At 36.4% G+C, this 19,690-nt stretch overlaps 1 protein-coding gene across 5 annotated transcripts in view; it reads left to right on the plus strand.

The window, feature by feature from the left end:
* Nucleotides 1-18,469, plus strand: part of LMO7 (LIM domain 7) — a 264,422-nt gene extending 245,953 nt beyond the window's left edge. For 3 of the 5 annotated variants that reach the window (XM_036756248.1, XM_036756252.1, XM_036756253.1), the window contains 7 exons: nt 1,813-1,878; nt 3,909-3,958; nt 5,913-6,126; nt 8,024-8,314; nt 14,742-14,850; nt 16,150-16,252; nt 17,690-18,469. In XM_036756248.1, the coding sequence (XP_036612143.1) occupies nt 1,813-1,878; nt 3,909-3,958; nt 5,913-6,126; nt 8,024-8,314; nt 14,742-14,850; nt 16,150-16,252; nt 17,690-17,712 (856 nt within the window). In that variant the 3' untranslated portion in view covers nt 17,713-18,469. Of the gene's footprint in view, nt 1-1,812; nt 1,879-3,890; nt 3,959-5,912; nt 6,127-8,023; nt 8,315-14,741; nt 14,851-16,149; nt 16,253-17,689 lie in introns of all 5 variants that reach the window. The other 2 variants (XM_036756251.1, XM_036756250.1) reach the window with 1 other exon arrangement.
* The last annotated feature ends 1,221 nt before the right edge of the window (nt 18,470-19,690 follow it).

Consider the following 19,690-nt stretch of genomic DNA (forward strand, 5'->3'; position numbering starts at 1 on the left):
TTACATATAAAATATATACAACAGAAATATAAATTGAAAAATACGTACATATATATATCTATATCTATATCTATACCTATATGCATATTTGTTAAAAATAAGGTAATTTGGTAGACCCTAGCAATTAGGGAAATCAGGAAGAGCTTTATGAAGAACTTGGCACCTAAGCTTTGTCTAAAAAGAAAAGAGAGACTCTCTGAGGCAATGAGGGAGTGCTTTCCAGGTGTGTGGAACGGCCATTGCTAAAGCACCAGACAGGAAGGGGAATGTCATGCATGAAGAGCAAAGACAAGGTGGGTTTGGCTGGATCTTGGAGTGTTATTTGCGTCAGTGATGTCTAGTGAGGCTGGAATGATAAATGGGGGCCAGGTCGAAGAGGGCTTTATAAACAAAACAGAGGGGTTTCTATTTATTGTAGAGGCAATAGGAAACCATTGTTATCTTCTCTGTGTCTCCCTAACCAAATATTTTCTACTTCCCAACTTCCCTATTTTTACTAAAACCCTTTTTCCTAGCCATGATAGTCCTTTCTCCCTTTTAGCCTGTACATTTGTGTAGCCTTCAAGTCTCACTGATTCTGTCCCCCAAATCTGTCGTACCTGTCTCCTCCTCATTCCTATTTCCACCATGATACTTCACCTCCTCTAGCTCTTACCTGGACTCATTCTAGTGACCTCATTTGTTAATGTACAATTCTTTCAGGAAATCAAAGACCAAATTTATTTTGAAGCATAAATATTTGCATTTTTGACTCATGTTTTTAAAAATATTTTGAAGTGATGCAACTAAGTGACACATTGGAGAGAGTGTTGGACTCTGAATAAGGAAGTTCTAATTTCAAATCCTGCCCCAGACACTTACTGGCTATATATGTCTAGTGAGGATGGAAAGATAATTGAGGCCAGGTTGAAGAGGGCTTTGTAGACAAAACAGAGGAATTTATATTTTATCGTAGAGGCAATAGGAAACCTGGGCAAGTCACTTAACTTTTGCCTGCCTCAGTTTCCTTATTTGTAAAATGGAGATGATGATAGCTAGCTTGGTTATGAAGATCAAATGAGATAATGTTTGTAAAGTGCATTATAAGCCTTAAAATGCTGTGTAAATTGTTATCATTCTGATATTTTCATGTTCTATGATTTCGTAAATGGCTCAAGTTTCCATAGAGTTTCTTCTCCGTGAATAGCTCTAAGCCTTTTACAAGATTAATTGCCCCTGCCCCACCAAGGTTTCCTGCAAAAAATAGAGAGTACTTGAAACTTAGGGACCTGGAATTTTGAGCTGGAAGAGACCTCGGAAATCATTTAGTCCAACCATGTTATATTACAGGTGAGGAAACTGTCTCAAAAAAGTAAAATGATAGGTCATGAGGCTAGTAAACAAGAAATCCAGGATTTCAACCCTGACTTGTGGATTGTGTTGGTTAAACTACAAAGTAGTGTGTTTCCATCTTAATTCTCTTTTATATGGGAAAGAATACTCTTTGAATTTTTACCTTCAGAATTTCCAAAAGGAAGTCTAAAAAACAAACATAAAAGCTACTTGAAAGTTCTTGCTGATACCTCAGTTTAGACCTCATCTAACCTGGAATCATGAAGATGCTACTGAAAGACTCAGAATTTAGCTTTTTAAAATACCTTTGGTATCTTTATGATTGAAATACTTTATTCTTTATACTATAAATTGCTTTTTTTTCCTCAATAGCCACTGGGAATATTATACTTTTGTAGGATTTATTATCTTGCAAATGTAGAAAAAAATCTTTTAACCATAGTATTTTAAATTTAAGAAAATTCCTTTTCTATCTTTTAGGCCTGTTGATCCCTTTGAAGTATCAAAGCGAGGAGATGAATCAACAAATCTACTTCCTAGTGACAGGTTTGTAAAACACCGAATTACTGCCAGGAGGGTAATAATTTGGCTTTAGTTGATCTCTCAAGGAGGAGCCAGACTTTTTGGAATCACAGTTTCAGCTCCTTGTAGAATTAACTCAGTCCCTCGTCCTTTGTGAGATAAATGGAATGTTTGACAGTCTAGTTAACTTTTTGAGCAAGAAGTATGGTGTGAGAAATATGTGGGGTTTACCTAAAAATAGAAATCCTACATGGACATCAGAGAAAGGAACGATGGCATTTATTCAGGACAGTTTGGCTTGAAACCCCAAGTCAAATTTTGGGAGATGGGAAAAAATTCTAGACATTTAGAAAACCATTTCTTAAAAATTTCTCTGTGAAACATTTGATTGTCAACTTAAAATAGTATTTATGAATTTTTTTTTCCAAATTAAGCCAGTTAGGTCTATTATAGTCTCTAGACCTATGTTTTAGTGAGCCCTTTGGAGCTATTATCTTCAGTGGGTTTTGAATCTGCTTCTGCCTTAAGTTTTCTTTGCCTTTGGTGAAAACTGGTAGCAAAGACTTTAATCATACTGATAATTTGTTGCATGATTGACTATGACACAGAGCTGACCATAAAGAAAAGAGAGAATTGAGTAGGGGTACATTGATATTGGACCTATGAGGAAAGTGATTGACTGATCCTTTTTGTAATTATCCTCCCCTGTAATATATATATATACATTTATATACATATACACACATGCATACATTTATATACATGCACATATATACATGCATTCACACATATGTTTATATGGATATACACACAATTCATGTATATATGTTCATATATTTATGTATGTATTTGCATATATTTGTATCTTTATATATCTTATGGGATATAAAGATGGTAAAAGGAACATTGCCTTTCTCGAGGAATTGATTTATTTATAGAAGTCTGTCTCATGTAACTCAGTACCTTAGGGAAAACTTATTAGTATGCCAAGACAGTAACCTTGGTAGCATTAGGAATCTTGATGCAATGTCTTATCTCCAGGAAGAATGATATATCTTGATAAGGAGATCTTAATGAGTTTTGCCAGGTTTTTGCTAATGAAATTATTATTTTTAAAGTACTAAATAATAATAACTTTTGGCCATAAGTAGTAGGTAGCCTTTTTCATTTATTTAGCATCTAAGACAATTTAGACCCAGTTTTCTGATCTGTCTATTCAAGTACGTGGGGTTGCTAACCTATAGGGTGACATTCTCTCCAAGTTTTCATAATGGCAGAAATATTGAACTTTCATCCTTCCAATGTGATAAATAGCAGATTTTCTCCATTAACCTTAATATCTGAAGTTGCTTAATCTTGCCTCTTATAGTTGAAATGGGAGAATAAATCATGTTTGGGTTTAGATTCACAAGCTACATGCTTTTGAAAAGTTAGGTTCTTTAAGATATGACATTGATTCTTTGGGGCTCTAGGATGCCATTTACCATATTGTTGCTTCAGAGCAGCAAATGGTATATACTCTTCTAGCCTGAAGGAGTTGATATAACTTATTTCAAGAGTATTGATTGGATATTGGGAAAATACCTTTGTAGGAATCTTAACGAAAGTTTCTTTATATAAACTTCATGAGTTTGAATAATGGAAACAGTCATTTTCATTTTAGGGAGAAAATGGATGTGCAAAAATAACCTAAAAAATATTGTGCTAACCATTGTAAAACTCTAGAGTAAGTGCTTACATGAATTTGTTTTCACCATTATCATGTAGAAGTTCTCTATATTTAGAGTTTTTATGAGTTACTCTTTACTAATTCAAGTATCACACATAGAAGGTTCAGTTCAGAAGAAGTAACAGTAACTGTCATTTGGAAAAAGGAACGAAAGATCAATGGTTTAGAATGTTGCATCTTTAGTTTTATAAATTTCTTAAGTATGAATAGATCTTTCCTTTTAATCATAAAGGCACATTTACATTAAATATACATATTTATATCAAAACTGCTTCAATATATTTTTTATATTTTATGTATATTTTAGGAATTTTTTATATTTTAGGAATAAATCAAGGTCTACCACTGAATTGGATCACCCCACAAGTAGAAATGGTAAGTTTTAAAAAATTCTTAAAAATAAAATTACTTTGTGGTATCAAACATCATGACTAAGGCCATTTCTAAAGTTAGGAGTCAAAGTTCACAAGTATGGTTTCTGTTTTTTGATTCATTAACTTAAATTCTTTCTAAAACATTTCTGTTTCTCCATATTTCTTCTCCTCCTCTGTGAGACCTACCATGGATATATTCTATATACATTGTGGTCCAGTCTGTAATGGAAGATGTTTTTGGTGAATTTAGAGAGGATGTTTACACACTAAGATTTTTATTCACCTACAAAAAGAAGTTATTTTACTCTCCTTTGCCAAGTCCACTGAACATTAAATCTAAAAGAATAAACAGGATAGTTACTTCTCCCAGAACTGTTTGTATGTGAACCCCATTGAAAAAAGAGAATGAGATAATAGTAACAGTAATAACAGAAATCTATCTATATGTACATATGTGTGTGTATGTATTTATTTTCTATATAACATATGTATATGCTCACATTTTTGTAACATTTTAGTGTTCAAAAAGGATTTATTTATAACAACCCCTTTGAATTGAGTAGCACAAATATTATCCTCACTTTACAATGTTAACAGCTTCTCTAAGCAGGTGGGCTATTTCCCCAGGCTTCTGACTTTGCCACCTAATTTTTCCCCTTTTGCCACATTGCTTCTGGGTTTTTTGATGGATTCCATTTCTGATAGCAGTAAGGTGACTTTCGAATGGGAATGTTTTTTACATCTGATAAAATTTATATTATACTGTTGCTTTGCACAAACCTAAAAATAGGATTCTGTGAGCAACTATTGGGTGCATTTCGCATTGTTTGCAAGAAGATGAACTAAGAACTAAATTGGAGGAAAACTATAAAGAGAGAAAAACTGAATCTGGAGATGGAAAGGAGAAAAATTCTTAATGAAACTTTCTGAGCTTAATAAAAGTGAAAATGTAGCTTGAAAGTTTTAGAATCACTTGTTTCAAATTATTAATAATCCCACCTAATGATCTCTGGCTTATGAGAAACATTGGTGAGCCAAATTGTAATTAATATATCTAATTACAAGCTATATGTAAATGATTTCATCTCTGAAATAAGGGAACATGAAACATTTGTTTGTGAATAATTGGATCCCTGTCCTACTATCTAGGCTGTCATATAATGAACAAACCACCGTGCCATCAGTAAACTTTTTAATTTCTTATAGCTTGGTCAGGTTTTGTTGTTGAATTTGACTAACCTTAGGAACTTACACAGAGTGATGCAGGCTTGATGTGGATATGCTTAGTATTTGCTTGTCTCATAGCCAGATTGAAAACTTCTTTGAGGGCTGGGACTATATATATAGTGCCGGGCACAACACAGAGCATTAGGTGCACTAGACACTTGGTAATCTTTGTAGAATAAAAAGAGCACAGGATTCAGTCCAAGCCTCCAACTTCACGTTGTAACTTCCTAGCTTTGTGACCTCTAGAAAGTCCCTCAACCTCTGAAGAGTCTCAATTTCTTTATCTTTAATAGCAGAATTACTAAACTCATGAAGTTGTTTTGAGGAAAGTCAATTTTAAACTATTAAATGCCCTATATTTGTGAACAATCTCTGCTTCTTTTTGTTATTGTTGGATGGCACAGGAAGCATTACCTGGCAAAAGACTATTTTGCATGATAGAACTTGAAGGTGGCCAAAATCAAAATGGTGTGTTTTACTATCTCTCTCTGGTGGTTGTGTTCCTTTCCTTTCTTGCATGCCCTGGGTAGTATCACTTTCTTTTGAATTAGATACTACAGCAATAAAAGAAATTTAGTCACTTTCCTCTAGTATCATATGCCAGAACTGATGTTAAAACATGCAAATTACCTCACATTTGGCACCTTGAATTTTATAGCTTTTTATCTCCGCCCCTGACTGAAATTTTATTTTCTGTTTCTGACATTCTTGATGTCTTTTCAATCTAGGGAGTAGCAAATATTTGGATCGGATTGGGAATGCAGGCTATTCACAGAAAGGTTCTCGAAAAGAGCAGGCCACGTCAGAAGCTGAGATGGAGAGGCAGCAGATCCTTCAGGAAATGAGGAAGAAGACCTCCCTCCACAATGACAACAGCTGGATCAGACAACGGAGTTCCAGTGTCACCAAGGAGCCCATCTGCCTGCCTGGCATCATGAGAAGGTATGAGCTGTGCTGATACTACTAATGCTTTACTTTTACATTTCAGCCAGGAAATATTTAGCTTCCAGGCCTCTGGGCTGTTTAGGAGCTCAATGATCACTTGCCTTTGTTCCTTGTTCCTTTTTACAATTCCATGAGGAAAGTTAGGTGGCCCAGTGGATAGAGCACTGAACTTGGAGTCAAGAAGACAGGATTTCACATCAGGCCTCAGCCACTTACTTAGCTGTGTGACCCTAGGCAAGTCACTTAACTCCATTTGCCTCAGTTTCCTCAACTTTAAAATGAGCTGGAGAAGGGAATGGCAAACCACTCCAGTATCTTTGCCAAGAAAACTCCAAATGAGGTCATGAAGAATTAGATATAGCTGAAAAATGATGGAATAGTATCCAGGGGGCAGCTAGGTGGTGCAGTGAGTAGAGCACCGGCCCTGGAGTCAGGAGGAGCTGAGTTCAAATTTGGCCTCAGACACTTGACACACTTACCAGCTGTGTGACCTTGGGCAAGTCACTTAATCCCAATTGCCCCGCTTTCCCCCCTCAAAAAAAAATAATAGTACCCAACTTCAAGGGTTTGTTGTGAGGAGAAAATGAGGTAATATTTGTAAAGTAGTTTGCAAAATTCAGAGTACTATATAAACTCTTCCTCCTCTTCTTCCTCCTTCTCTTCCTCTTTCTCTCTTCCCCCTCCAAATAATTCTGCTTTTCTTCTGGGCCTAAAATGACTTTTTGGCTTATATTCTATTGCAGTTGGTTCATCATTTGTTTGTTTATTGGTGGTGAGTTAGTAATTAATTTATAAGCTTCACTTTTATGGTGAAGATTCCGTGGTATGAATATATATTTTATACATTAAAAAAAATCTTAATGAAGGCAATTAGGTCAGAATGTTAATTTAGTTTTAGGCATTAAAGATTTGACTTAATTGGATACACTTGAGTCTGCTCAAATGTCCTAGCTATTTTATTTTAGGTTTTTGATGACTGTTTTAACAATCCATGTTTAGAATTTATGTTGTTCATAGAAGAGTATGAATACAAATAAATCTCTCTACAGTTTAGAGGGGTGCATCAGAGTTGTGCATGACCCATACTTTTGTAAATTAAATTAGGGTAATTATTATTAAATGAAGCCTGTAGCAAATTGTCCTGCTATATGAATATCCTCATTTTTCTGTTTTGTAAGTTTGGGATTTTTGTGTATCGGGTTTTCACAGTATATCATATTGGCAGAGATATTCAAAGATATATATGGATACTTTTATTGAAGAACCATAGATTGTTTTCTCCCTTGTTCCCCAATATTAATCTAATCCTTTTTACTTGGCCCTCTGGTACTTAAATCTTTAGAGGAATCAATTATGACTGAAATGAATGTTCATTAAAAAATAGTTGATTAAAATTTTTCTTACCTTTTCATCATAAAGATAAAGATAAATTTTACTTGTACGTGTGGTCTAGGTGGGGTTGTGGATAGATTGCCAGACTTGGAGCAGAAAGACTCCTTTTCCTGAGTTCAAATCCAGCCTCAGATACTTACTAGCAGTGTGATCCTGGACAAGTCACTTAACCCTATTTGCCTCAGTTCCCTCATTGGTAAAATGAGCTGGAGAAGGAGATGGCAAAGCACTCTAGTATCTTTGCCAAGAAAAATCCCAAATTGCATTCCCAGAGAATCAGACATGACTGAAAAAATGATTGAGCTGAGCTATGAACTAAGTACTCAAATGTGCAACACCCAGTAAAATTAGTAAATTTTTATTACTTATTTTTACTTATGTATTATTTATTATATAAACTAAAATTAAAGTTTTAATGGTTTGTAGTGACTTTTGAAACTATCACTTCATTTTAAAACTGAGTATGTTGGGGTATAGTAGATTTGTCTTGTTTGTGTTTCAGAGGTGAATCTCTAGATAATCTAGAGTCCCCCAGATCAAATTCATGGAGACATGCCCCTTGGATGAATCAGTCCACAGGGTTTCCCACTTCTTCATCTGTGCAAGACTTCAGTCGTCCACCTCCACAAATTGTGTCCACATCCAACCGTGCTTACATGCGAACTCCATCTTCCAGTTTGGTACCTTCTTCTGTCGGTTCTGTACGGACGGGACCTTTATTGTCAGCACCTTCCCCAGCACCTCGAACGCAATCCCCCTCTCCTTCTCAGTCAGGGATACAACAACGAAACAGGTATGTTGCATAAATGTTTCTATTAGCCATTACTTTCCTTCTGTTGCAATAAAGGAAAACTTTTAAAACAATTTTTTAATGGAAATGTTCTTATCCACAATTTCCATTGGCAAAAGGGAAAAAGTGAGCTCTCTTGCAATATATTAATTTTTTTTATTTTTTGCTGGTATCCAAACTGTCATCCATGGTTTTCTTAATTCTTTCCAGACTACACTTATGACATTTATAGGTTTCTTATGAAACCACTGTAGAAATTTTAAACCTCTAGCTTATTGCCCATGTCTCTCTTGCTGATGTTTGTGGCTAGTTTATCACTAATAGTCCAGAATGATGAATTATAAAAATCTGTAGAATCTCATCAATATATTTCCACTTTATGGGCAAAATTTGTTTTAAAACTCTGTATTTTTTTTGAAGTAGACATATTGTTTGAGATAAGTTTTGGAGGAAAAGGTAGGAGAACAACGATGAATTATAACTATATGCTTCAGAAATTCTATTTAACATGCCAAGTCAGATTTTAATAAGTAATAATATGCCATATGGATAGCTCAGATCTAGGGTTTGTTTTTCTTTTACTTTTAAAGAATGATCTACTTTTTGCTTTCTCAAGTTTGCTGACATCTTGTTCTTCCTACATAAATTAACACCTGTATAATGTATGTTTCTGGAATTAAAAATTTCAGTTGTACTATTATAAGTCTAGAACTTGACCTGTGATATCTAATGAAATTAAGAAAGACCATGGGTCATAGAGAAGCAAAAATGTAGGAGAATGAAAGCTGTTTTTACAATAATAACCTGAATTATGAGAAGGGTGCATTCTAGTGACTGTCTTTGGCTGAAACTTAAGTAACTAGAAGTTGAAATTCTATCTAAGGCACAGTGTTGCCTTCTAGGATGTCAGATAAGAGTAGTTAGAATAAGGTAAATCATTTAACACCAACTAAAACAATAGTACAAATACCAAAAAATGCATAATATGCATTCTGAGAGTCTGGGTCAGAAGGAAGGGATGATTGGAATTAGATGAAAGTTATCAGGACTGGAGGGGTTGACCTGATTTATTTTTAGGTAAAGAAGGTAGTTAAAGGCGCCTGCCCATACACACAGTGCCAGGATCGTAGCGGCTCTAGATTCTGAAAAACATCTGTGATGAAAATGCATAGGTATTTCTATTCTCCAGGATTACCTGGGCCTAGGTTTCCAGCATTTATTTATAGTGACTATAAATTTAGAAGCCATGGAGTGTAATCTTTAGAGAGTTGGCCTTAGAACCAGGAAGTACTAGATTCCAGTCTGCCTCTGACACATACTGGCTGTGTGAGCCTGGATAATTCACCTGTCCTCTCAGGGCCCTGAGTCATTCTTTTAAGATGATAAATTGCCAGGCATAGTGGTGAATTCCCTGCTGCTCAGGGAGGCCAAGGGTAGTTGATTGCTTTAGTTCTGAGCTGCAGCAGGGATAAAGCCCATGGGATGTCCATGCTAAGTATGGCACCAATGTGGGGACCCTCTAGGAGCAGAGGGTCTCTAAGCTACTGAAGAAAGGGTGAACAGGCTCAGATCAGAAAAATGGGGCAGGTTAAGCTTCCTGCTCATTACTTACTATATGTATTGATCACTATTGGGATCAGGCCTGTGAGCGGCCACTGCCCTTCCAGCCTGGATGAGGTAGGGATATCTAGTCTCTAAGACAACAACAAAAAGAGGACCCTATGTGCAGAAAAGATTCTGTCCTGCACCTTTTGAGGGGAGAAGTTCTTTACCAGGAGTTCTGTGTATTAGTGAAATCACAGGCTCAGTTTCTGCCAATCAGTATAACAGAGATAGCCGAGAATTAAAAAAAAAAATTCAAAAAAGAGTAACATGGTCTATGTCCTTGAGGCAACTTACAGGTTTATCTGGGGAGATGACATGTACACATGCAATATTACATGTCATCTATCTGGAACCTGGAACCCAACTCATCAACCTTACTTCTCTGGAACAGAAATGTAGGCAAAGGATATTTCTGAGCCGAGTGCCAATAGATGTTATGAAGTTTGTGTGCTAAAGCTTTTCTCCCAGTAAAGGTTCTTATGCAGATTCCAATTTTTTTTACTGATGGTTCTTTAAAGCTTGGCCTTCTGGTTTCTTTCTTTTTTGTTTTTGTTTTATTGATATGTTTTGTTTTTTATCTTACAAACATTTGTGTATTACCACCATTAAATGAGAGATCTCTTATAACAAAGTATAGAACAATTAGGAAAAACCAACAATACAGTGACCTCATCTGAAAATGCATGCAACATTCCACATCTGTAGCACCTCCCCTCGGGCATTTAGGTGGCACAGTGCATAGGATACCAGGCCTGGAGTCAGGAAGACTCCTCTTCTTGAATTCAAATCTGGCCTCAGACACTTACTAGCTGCGTGACCCTGGGCAAGTCACCTAACCTTGTTTGCCTCATTTTCCTCATCTATAAAACAACCTAGGAAAGTAAGTGGCAAACCATTCCAGCATCTTTGCCAGACATGACTGAAAACACCTGAACAACAAAAGCACCTCCCTTCAACACACACACCCCACCCCCTCCCCACCTCTTCTTTATTTTTTCTCCCATGCCCAAAGTAGAAGAAACAAATGAATTGGAAATCCACAGAAATCTATTGGCAATGGAAGTGACAGAATCAAAATCAAAAAGATGAAAGATGAGTAGGATTATAACACGTGGAATTGGAGATTGATGGAGAGTCGGGAAGAAGGGGATTCCAGATCAAGAAGGGGTTCTTAACCTTTTTATGTTTCATGGTCTCCTTTGGCAGTCTGGTGAAGTGAATGGAACTCTTTGCAGAATAATGTTTTTAGATGCATAAAATAAAAATATGTACAATTACAAAGGAAACCAATTATATTGACATTGTTATCAATATATATGTGTGTATATATATATGTGTGCGTGCGTGTGTGTGTGCGTGCGTGTGCGTGCGTGCGTGTGTGTGTGCGTGTGTGTGTGCGTGCGTGTGTGTGTGCGTGCATGTGTGCGTGCGTGTGCGTGTGCGTGCGTGTGTGTGTGTGTGTGTGTGTGTGTGTGTGTGTGTAGGGGGAGCCTGGCTAATAAGAGCTCGTATTCAAACAGCACTACAAGGTTGGCCATAATATAAAGGCTCAGTTAGTGAGGTAGGGCAAATGGAAACTGAGGTTCAGAGAATGCCCGTGTCACACAAATAGTAAGCGTTGGAGCTGGCATTCAAACTCAGTTTTAGAGAGTCAAAATCTAAGCCATCTTCCTAGTTTACAACATTGCCTTTCAAGGGAAGAGAACTTTCATTTCACAACTAAGAAAAGAGCCTGGTTAAATTCCATTTCAATGCAAAGGCGTGGTCGAGATAATGCTTTACAAGTGAATGAGTTTTTATGTAAGTCTTAGGAATCATATTGTACTTAGGCCTGTGAATGACTGATGGACTGATGCCAGTTCTGTTTTTGATGGGGGAAAGGGAGAGAGAGTGGGGGAGGGCATTGATGGTTAGAAGTGAGGTAAAAAGGGTTTTGACAAATGTTGGGTAAAAGGTAAAGAATTTGAGAGACAAAGAAGAGCTGCAGAAGACAAAACTGGGCAGTTTCCCTAGCATGGGCTCTCTCCACTTTCATTTGAAACAGGATAGGTAGAAGCCAAAGGGGAGGCTTGTTATGTAGCTGAACTTGCCCTTAGCATTTGTATAGGAAGATTTTTTTTAATATGGGGATTTACTTTTTATAAATCAGTTGTATTCCCAGTAAAATTTTCAATTGGGATATCCTGGTAATTCAGAAAATTAGAGCACACCAGGGGTTTTCTAGACAATTTTAATATTTTGTAGTATGGAGAAATTAAAAATTTGTGTTCCCTCATCTGCTTCATATGAATATTGTAGTCTCCATTTTGTTTTTAATATTGAAAAATGACTTCAATTATTTTTAATTTCTAATTTACATTATGAAATATTATCATACTTTTCATTCTACTTGAGCCCCAACACACTAAGCTTGTTCAAGCAAGAGGTATTCTGAATATGATAACTGAATTTCATTTTTTTTTAATATATGAATTGATTTTTTACTGGAGAGAACAACATGGTGTAGTGGACATGACCTGGTAGATAGAGCGCTGGGTTTGGAATCAGCAAAACCTGGGTTTGAATCCTACTGTGTACCTTTCTTAACTGTGTACTTCTGCTCAAGTCTTTTAAACTCTCTGAGACTCAGTTTCCTCATTTGTAAGGAGGATAATGATAATACCTGTTTCATAATGATTGTTTGTGAGGATCAAATGATTATGTATGTAAAGTGCTTTGCAAAACTTAATAGAATGTATAAATGAGCTGTCATTATCTTATAAATTGTTATTGAGATCTCTCTTATTTTTACAATAACTCACACATTTCCCCAGATATCTCTCCTTATAACCTCAGGGAACTGTCTTCTATAACAAAGAATTTTTTTAAAGGTAAAATTAAGGAAAACAAACCAAAACATAAACCCAGTTCAACACTATATGTAGAGTTCAACAGCTGTAGTTTCTCCTTCCTTCTTCCTTGCAAAGAAGGAAAGCAAATACAATTTTTTATCTCTCGAGGGGCCAAGCGTGGTCATTCTAATTTTGTAACATTCAGCATTGTTTGCTTTGTCGCTGCTTTCCTTTCCATCTGTGTTGTTGTAGTCACTATGTAAATTGTTTTCTTGGTTCTATTTACTTCTCTTTAAATCAGCTCGTATATGTGTTCCTATGTGAGTTGTTACTATTATCATTACTTGAAGGTATGAAGTATGTTGGACTGGCAGTACCTGGGCATTTTGCAGTTACCAACATGTAACCTTAGAGCAGAAGCCCCATTTGATGTTGGCTTTTCCAAATTGCCCATGGATTCCATTAACCAAGGTAGCTTATTACAAAATACAATAAGTATACCATCAGTATCTTAGATACTATAGAAACAATAGCATAGATGATCCTTCCAGAAGTCATCTGGTCCATCCCCTTATTGGAAGTAAGATGACACCTTTGGCATAGAACATACTGTAAACAAGATGGTAATAGTATACTATCTTTCATGCCAATGCCAAGAAATACTTGAAGGTGGTGTCTGCATTTCTGTTCTTGAGGTTGGCTATCGAAAAGGGAGAATTTTAAGTTTGGTTCTTGGTTTGGTCATCTCCTTGTGTTATCCAATAGTTAGGACAAAACCAGATGAAGGTAGAAACACAGAATAAATTAGACAGGTGACAGTACTGGGATATAAACTATTCAAAGTACAGATACATCTTTTGAATCCATCCTCTTCTTTCAACTCACATCCACCACCCCAATTTAGGTCCTCATCACTTCTTACCTTTTTGGCCTCCTATTGGTCTCCCTGCTCCTACTCTCTTGCCTCTCCAATATATCCATCCCTCCTTAAAGCTGTCAAAATAACCTTTCTAGGGCAAAGACTTGACCATGTCCCTCTTCCACTCAGAAATGTTCAGTGGCTTTCTCTTTCATCTAACATAAAATATAAACTCTTCAATTTACCTTTTAAGGCCTTCCACAATCCTGCCACAAACTACTTAGCCAAGCTTACTACAGTATTCCCTTTAGGGGAAGCATGCTACACCCCTGTGCTGAATTTGGATCCCAAGGACTTGGACTAAAATACTAACTCCCTACCTGTGTGACCTTGGGCAAGTCACTGTACTCATCTAGGCCTCATTTTCTCATCTGTTAATTTAGAGGGTTGGACCAGATGGCCTCTCAGGTCATTTTTAGCCCTAAGTCTATGATCCTCTAATTCTGCCTATAGCTATGTTCCAGCTGAGCTGTTTCCTGAATTTATTGATCCTGAACTCAGCCTGTCCCTATACCTAGGGTGTACTTCCTCATTACTCGACTTCCCAGAATCTTGTCTTCCTTCAAGGGTCAGCTCAGGTGTCTACTTCCTCCAGGGAAACCTTCCCTAGTCTTCTCCAGTTGTTAATATACTCTTCTTCCTCAAATTACCTTGTATTTATTTAGCTGTGTATATACTGTGTACTACTAGACTCTCCAAGAGAATGTTAGTTCCTTGAGGGCAGAGACTTTTTTTAATCATTAATGCTTTGTAAATTTAATTTTACAGATTGGATTAGCAACATGAAAATGTCAGAGCAAATTATCGCTGCAGTGTTATGTGTCATTCAATGAGAAAGATATTTTAGTATCTCAAAGTCACTATCAGTATATGAACAACAGTTGCCAACAAAAGTTTAGGTGCGTTTCTACATAACTAAAATGTTTTCTGAACATCAACTCTTTCTCATGAAGATTTTTTTCTTTAAAGAAGAGACTCCAACTTGAAGTGTATTATATTAGTGTTAAGATGCCCTCTCTCTTTAACTACCTCGAACAACAACAAGGCTTCCATCCCATTCTTGTTCTGTGTCCAGGTCAGTCAGTGGGAAGAGAGTATGCTCCTACTGTAATAACATTCTGGGCAAGGGAGCGGCCATGATCATCGAGTCTTTGGGGCTTTGTTATCATTTACATTGTTTTAAGGTGAGAATTCAGAGAAGCAAATGAAGACTGGTGCTTGGCTTGGAGAACGCATGGCTTCTTGGATCGCTGGTTGTGGGGACACTACTAACGAGCCTTATGCTTCAGGCGTCAATCCACATCGCCTTTCTGCTGAGTTTTCTACTAATATTTAGTTCTTAAAGCTTGAACTTAACAGAGGGTCTGATTTGGAAGCACCACTATGATGTCCTCAAAATTCTGGCTTATTCTTTGATCCACTGAACAAAGTACAACCACCTTTATGTTGTCATCTTTAAAACATAGTTTTTGTGTTTTGTTTTGTTTTGTTTTTCCAGGGGTGGAGAGTGAGGGTGCTTGTAGTCAAAGGTAATCTTTAGAGTGGTGTGCCCCTGGAATATTATCAATCATGTGGTGGTAAACATACTTGAGATACAGATTAATGCTATGAGAAGTAAAGAGGTCATGGAGTTACTTCCTACCCTAATTTTTATTTGCTATCGAAATGGAGAATATAAAAATGAAAAATTGCTATAAATTTTAATCATATGCCCCATATATACACACTTAACATTCCACATATGTTAAGAAAAAGCAATCCACATATTTATAAAAGGCTATAATTTTTGCCTTGTGAGATGCTTATTATTAAAGAAATATTATGTAGGTCCCTTATCTAAGGAGTACTTACTTTGGGAAGGAAAGTAAGTGTAGTGATTAGTTCCTTGTTGTCCTATAGTTCATAACCACCAGGCTTGTGCTAACTGGTACAATGGCTTACCAGTATAAGCCAGAATGTTTAATGTTCTCCAAATTCATGAACAAAATTACGGGGCCAAAATATCCTTCATTGAAATAAAGGTTCCATGTGAGAAGTAGGTTGGAATTTGTACTGCATGGAATCTACCAGGGGCCCGCCTCAGAAAGCTGGGCCCACATCCCAGCCTTCATTGATGAACAGAGGTAGGTCTTTCATATAATGCCATGACTTTTCCTCCCCTCACCGCACCCCAGGAAACCTGAAGATTAGGATTTCATTAAATTAATCAGTGATTCATTTCTGCCTCCCAGCATATTTAGAATGAAAGTTGGCTTGATGTAATCAAACTCATGCCTCATCTGGAGCACTTCCTTCTCATCCGCTAATCATTGTGTTTGCTTTTGCTAATATTGGTTAAGGGAATTAGAAGCTGCTTCTCTCTCTCTCTCACTCTCTCTCTCTCTCTCTCTCTCTCTCTCTCTAATGAAGTGCTTCAATTCATTATTTCCACAAGTAAATTCTTTTATGGCACAGATAACTAATTATTGCTGTTTCCCTTCCAGTGTGTGGCCTGCGAGTGTGATCTCGGGGGCTCCAGCTCAGGAGCAGAAGTCAGAATCCGAAATAATGAATTGTACTGCAATGAGTGCTATCTCCGATTCAAATGTAAGAGAGCAAATCAGAGAGAAAATCTCTTGCCTTTTAAAGAGACCTCGGGCTCCCATGCACATTCCTGAATCTGCATCTGCTACCCCCACAAGCACCCTGCCTCAGAATCCCCATTTTTAGGAGTACTTTTTGTATAAACTTAAAGCTGCCCCTATCCAGGGAGGGTTTGAATAGAATTGGGTGATTGCTCAAAATGTCAGCACAAGAGGGTGATTTAAGAGGTCAAGAAAGGGGGATTGTGGAGACCTGGAGACCTAGGAGTTGTCCCATATGCTGCCCTCCTGGGGTACATAGAGCCCTAAGAAAGACTGGGTAAAAGGAAAATAAGAGATTTGAAGTTAGTCCTCTTAAGAACTGGTTCTTCCTTTTTTCATCACTTCCGCCTCATTTTAACGAAGGTCTAACTTTAGACTTTTGAATATGTTTCTTAGAAAATTACCAAATTAGGTTAATGGTTTCGAATTTTTTTTTGACTATAACATTTCCTAAAAAGTAAAAGTCAAAAAAAAATGGTTGTTAAGGTTTGCTGTTATTATTATTTTGAGACTGTCTTTCTACAGATTCCCCCCGACCCCCAAAAGCAAAGCAATATTTTTCAGGGTTATTTGGGCCATCAGAATCTTTCATCTGGAGACTCAAATTTTTGAAGTCCCAAATGCTACTTTATGTCTTAGCATGCAACACTTTTGTTTTGGTTTAAAAGGATATATTTTTAGTGTGTTATAAATCATAGGAAAATAAAATTAATGGACTTAGCGTATTGTTTATAGCTATGTGAATGCAACCATGACTGCTGTTTATATTTTGGACAGCGATGCTGGTAACCTGTGTTTCTTTCTTATCAGCAAAACAATATGATTTTGAACTATGAGGTATTTGTATAGACCTTTATTTGCTGAGTGCTTTATTAATGACTTATACTCAGCCAATTCTCTCTTTTCTGTGGATGGATTATTCTTTTAATGTGTTATCTGTTATGCTGAGGTTTCCTTACCCTAACTGTTAACCCGAGCTGCTGACAGTGGGTTGATGGTATGAGAATGTCAAGGTTAGGCATGTCTAAGTCAAATATGTGTATCTTTCTCCTGGACTAAATTCCAGAGCCAAATCTGGATTTTATTTTTCCTGGAGGGCAGGTAGTAATTATTTTGTTCCATTGGTGCCTCCTCTTCCCTCCATTAGCACAAATAAGTGAGAGTTGGCTGTAATTTATTTCTATCCAAGTCATTAAATTTCATCTTCATTTTGCAAATGAGGATCTTCCTGCCCCAAAGATACAGTGTATTTGTCCAATGATTGAGTTGCAAAGCTTCCTTCACTCTGTCTTGATGACTTTCTCAAAACACGATTGCTGCTAAGTGTCCCGGATACTCAGTATTGAACTCTTTCTGAATCTAAGTATTTTTCTTCTTTCTTTTCTCCTTGCCTGATCAGCTGGACAGCCAACCTCCATGTGAAGTTAACCTCCATACGAAAGCACTGTTGCAGATAGAAGAAGAGGTGGTTGCTGCTGGTGTAGATCTATAAATATATATTGTATGTCTTTTTTTTTTAAAAGAGTAACTTTTTTTTGGCCTATCTAGATTACATAGGAACATTTATATCCCTCATGTTAACTGTATTTTTTTTTGTTATTTATAAGAAGGTAATCATGTTTTGGGAAAAGCACAGTATTCACTTTTTGAATTCAGCATATTAAAAGCACAAGGGAGAACAAATACTTATCAGTAATAACTTCAAAATATTTTGAGGCTAATAATTCATATCTAGCTTGACTTTCCAATGGTGTATGAAGAGGAGGTTTTTTGAAAGAAAGAATGCTCTCAAAACATTATTTGAAATAGTTAATTTAAATATATTTGGAATGGCTGACTTTATTTGTAATGTATACCACAAAATAAGTAATGCAGACCTATTGCATTAATATTTGTTTTCTGTAGTCTGGTTTTCTAACTTGCCTCCCATTGTGATTTTTTTCATATACATATCCAATATTCTTTTTTTTTTTTTTGGATGAGGGGGACTCTTGTATTGGTTGATCAGTGGATTTAGTTTTGAACAATTCACTCTTAAGAGTTTCTTCTCTTCACTAAGAAAATGTAACTATGGCTTGTGCAAAAAAAAGGTTGTTTTTTTCCCCAAGAGCTAGTGTATTTCTATTTCTTTACTGTTCCAACTGCATTTGTAAATAAACTTGCTGATGCATTTAAGTCACATGTTTCTTTTTTTTGTTATTCTTTTGCCCTCTAATCTTGACACTGAAGTTTCCAATTTAAGCTTTTCAGCAAAACATGCTTTTTCCCCCTTTGTCACACCTGAAAATTATTCTCATGAGCATTCATCTTGAGGATGTGCCTCTTACTGCTTCCTTGCCTAAGGTAAATGGTAACTTGTCTTTTTGTATAAAGTCCTTATTCTTTTGCAACATAGGAAATGCAAGATAATGTGACATGGGGTTCAGAAGACTTGTGGGGCAAGTTATAAGCATATTATGAAAAGGAAGCCTGGATTAGAATAGGAAAAATACAGCAGATTAGCCTAGTTATTTAATGAATAGGAACTAAATCTTGCTTAATGAATATTCTATTTACAAAGGTAGTTGGTAGAGTGCATAATATAAAATTACAGGAGAGTGGAGAGAATGGTCTTGGGAATGGGTTATAAGTACATAAAGCTGTCAAATGGTAGAAAAAATGAGATTATGATTCCAGTTTTTAAAATCACATAAGCAAATTATAATCCTGGAAATTGCCTTCCAATAAAAGTGACTTAAACATGCAATAAATGTAGATTTTTCCCCATATACGTTTATTTTTTTTTTCAGTATATAGGGCTGTAGGGGTTCATGAACAATACATCAAGGTAGGAAGGTTTTTATAGGAGTACTAAATTTAGGAAGAAAGGGAGTATGACATTCTACTTGTTTATCACTATGAAGAATTTAATATAATCTTAGAATGTTCATGTTTGCATTTTCATTGGTTTAGCAAGAACATGTAGAAGCACTTGAGATAAACTAACATTTGTTATTATTCTCTCTATATTTCATCTTTGATGGAAGGTATTTGGCAGGATGTCTTATGTGTAGGGTCTTGCTTACTGGTTTTACTAATGAGTTTAACCTTTTTATTAATTATATTAAAGGTGTAATGAGCCTGCTAACATCCCCAGGGAAGAAACAGCTTTTTTTTTGACAAATATGCAAGAAAAGGGCATGAATCATGCCAAACAGACAAAAGCCCAGCTCCTGGCCAAAAACCACAAGCAAATTGCTGTCTAGTGAAATAGCCCCAGATATGCTGATACTGTGGTAGAAGTAAATATGGAACAAATAAGAGAGTTCATCTTTCCATATGAGGTTTTTTCCTTTTGATTCTCACTGATAGAATGATAAAGGAATCCCTCCAACTCTTTGTTGTGCAGATAACTGAGGAA

Source organism: Trichosurus vulpecula, chromosome 4 (genome assembly GCF_011100635.1).
Source record: "Trichosurus vulpecula isolate mTriVul1 chromosome 4, mTriVul1.pri, whole genome shotgun sequence".
Lineage (NCBI taxonomy): Eukaryota > Metazoa > Chordata > Mammalia > Diprotodontia > Phalangeridae > Trichosurus > Trichosurus vulpecula.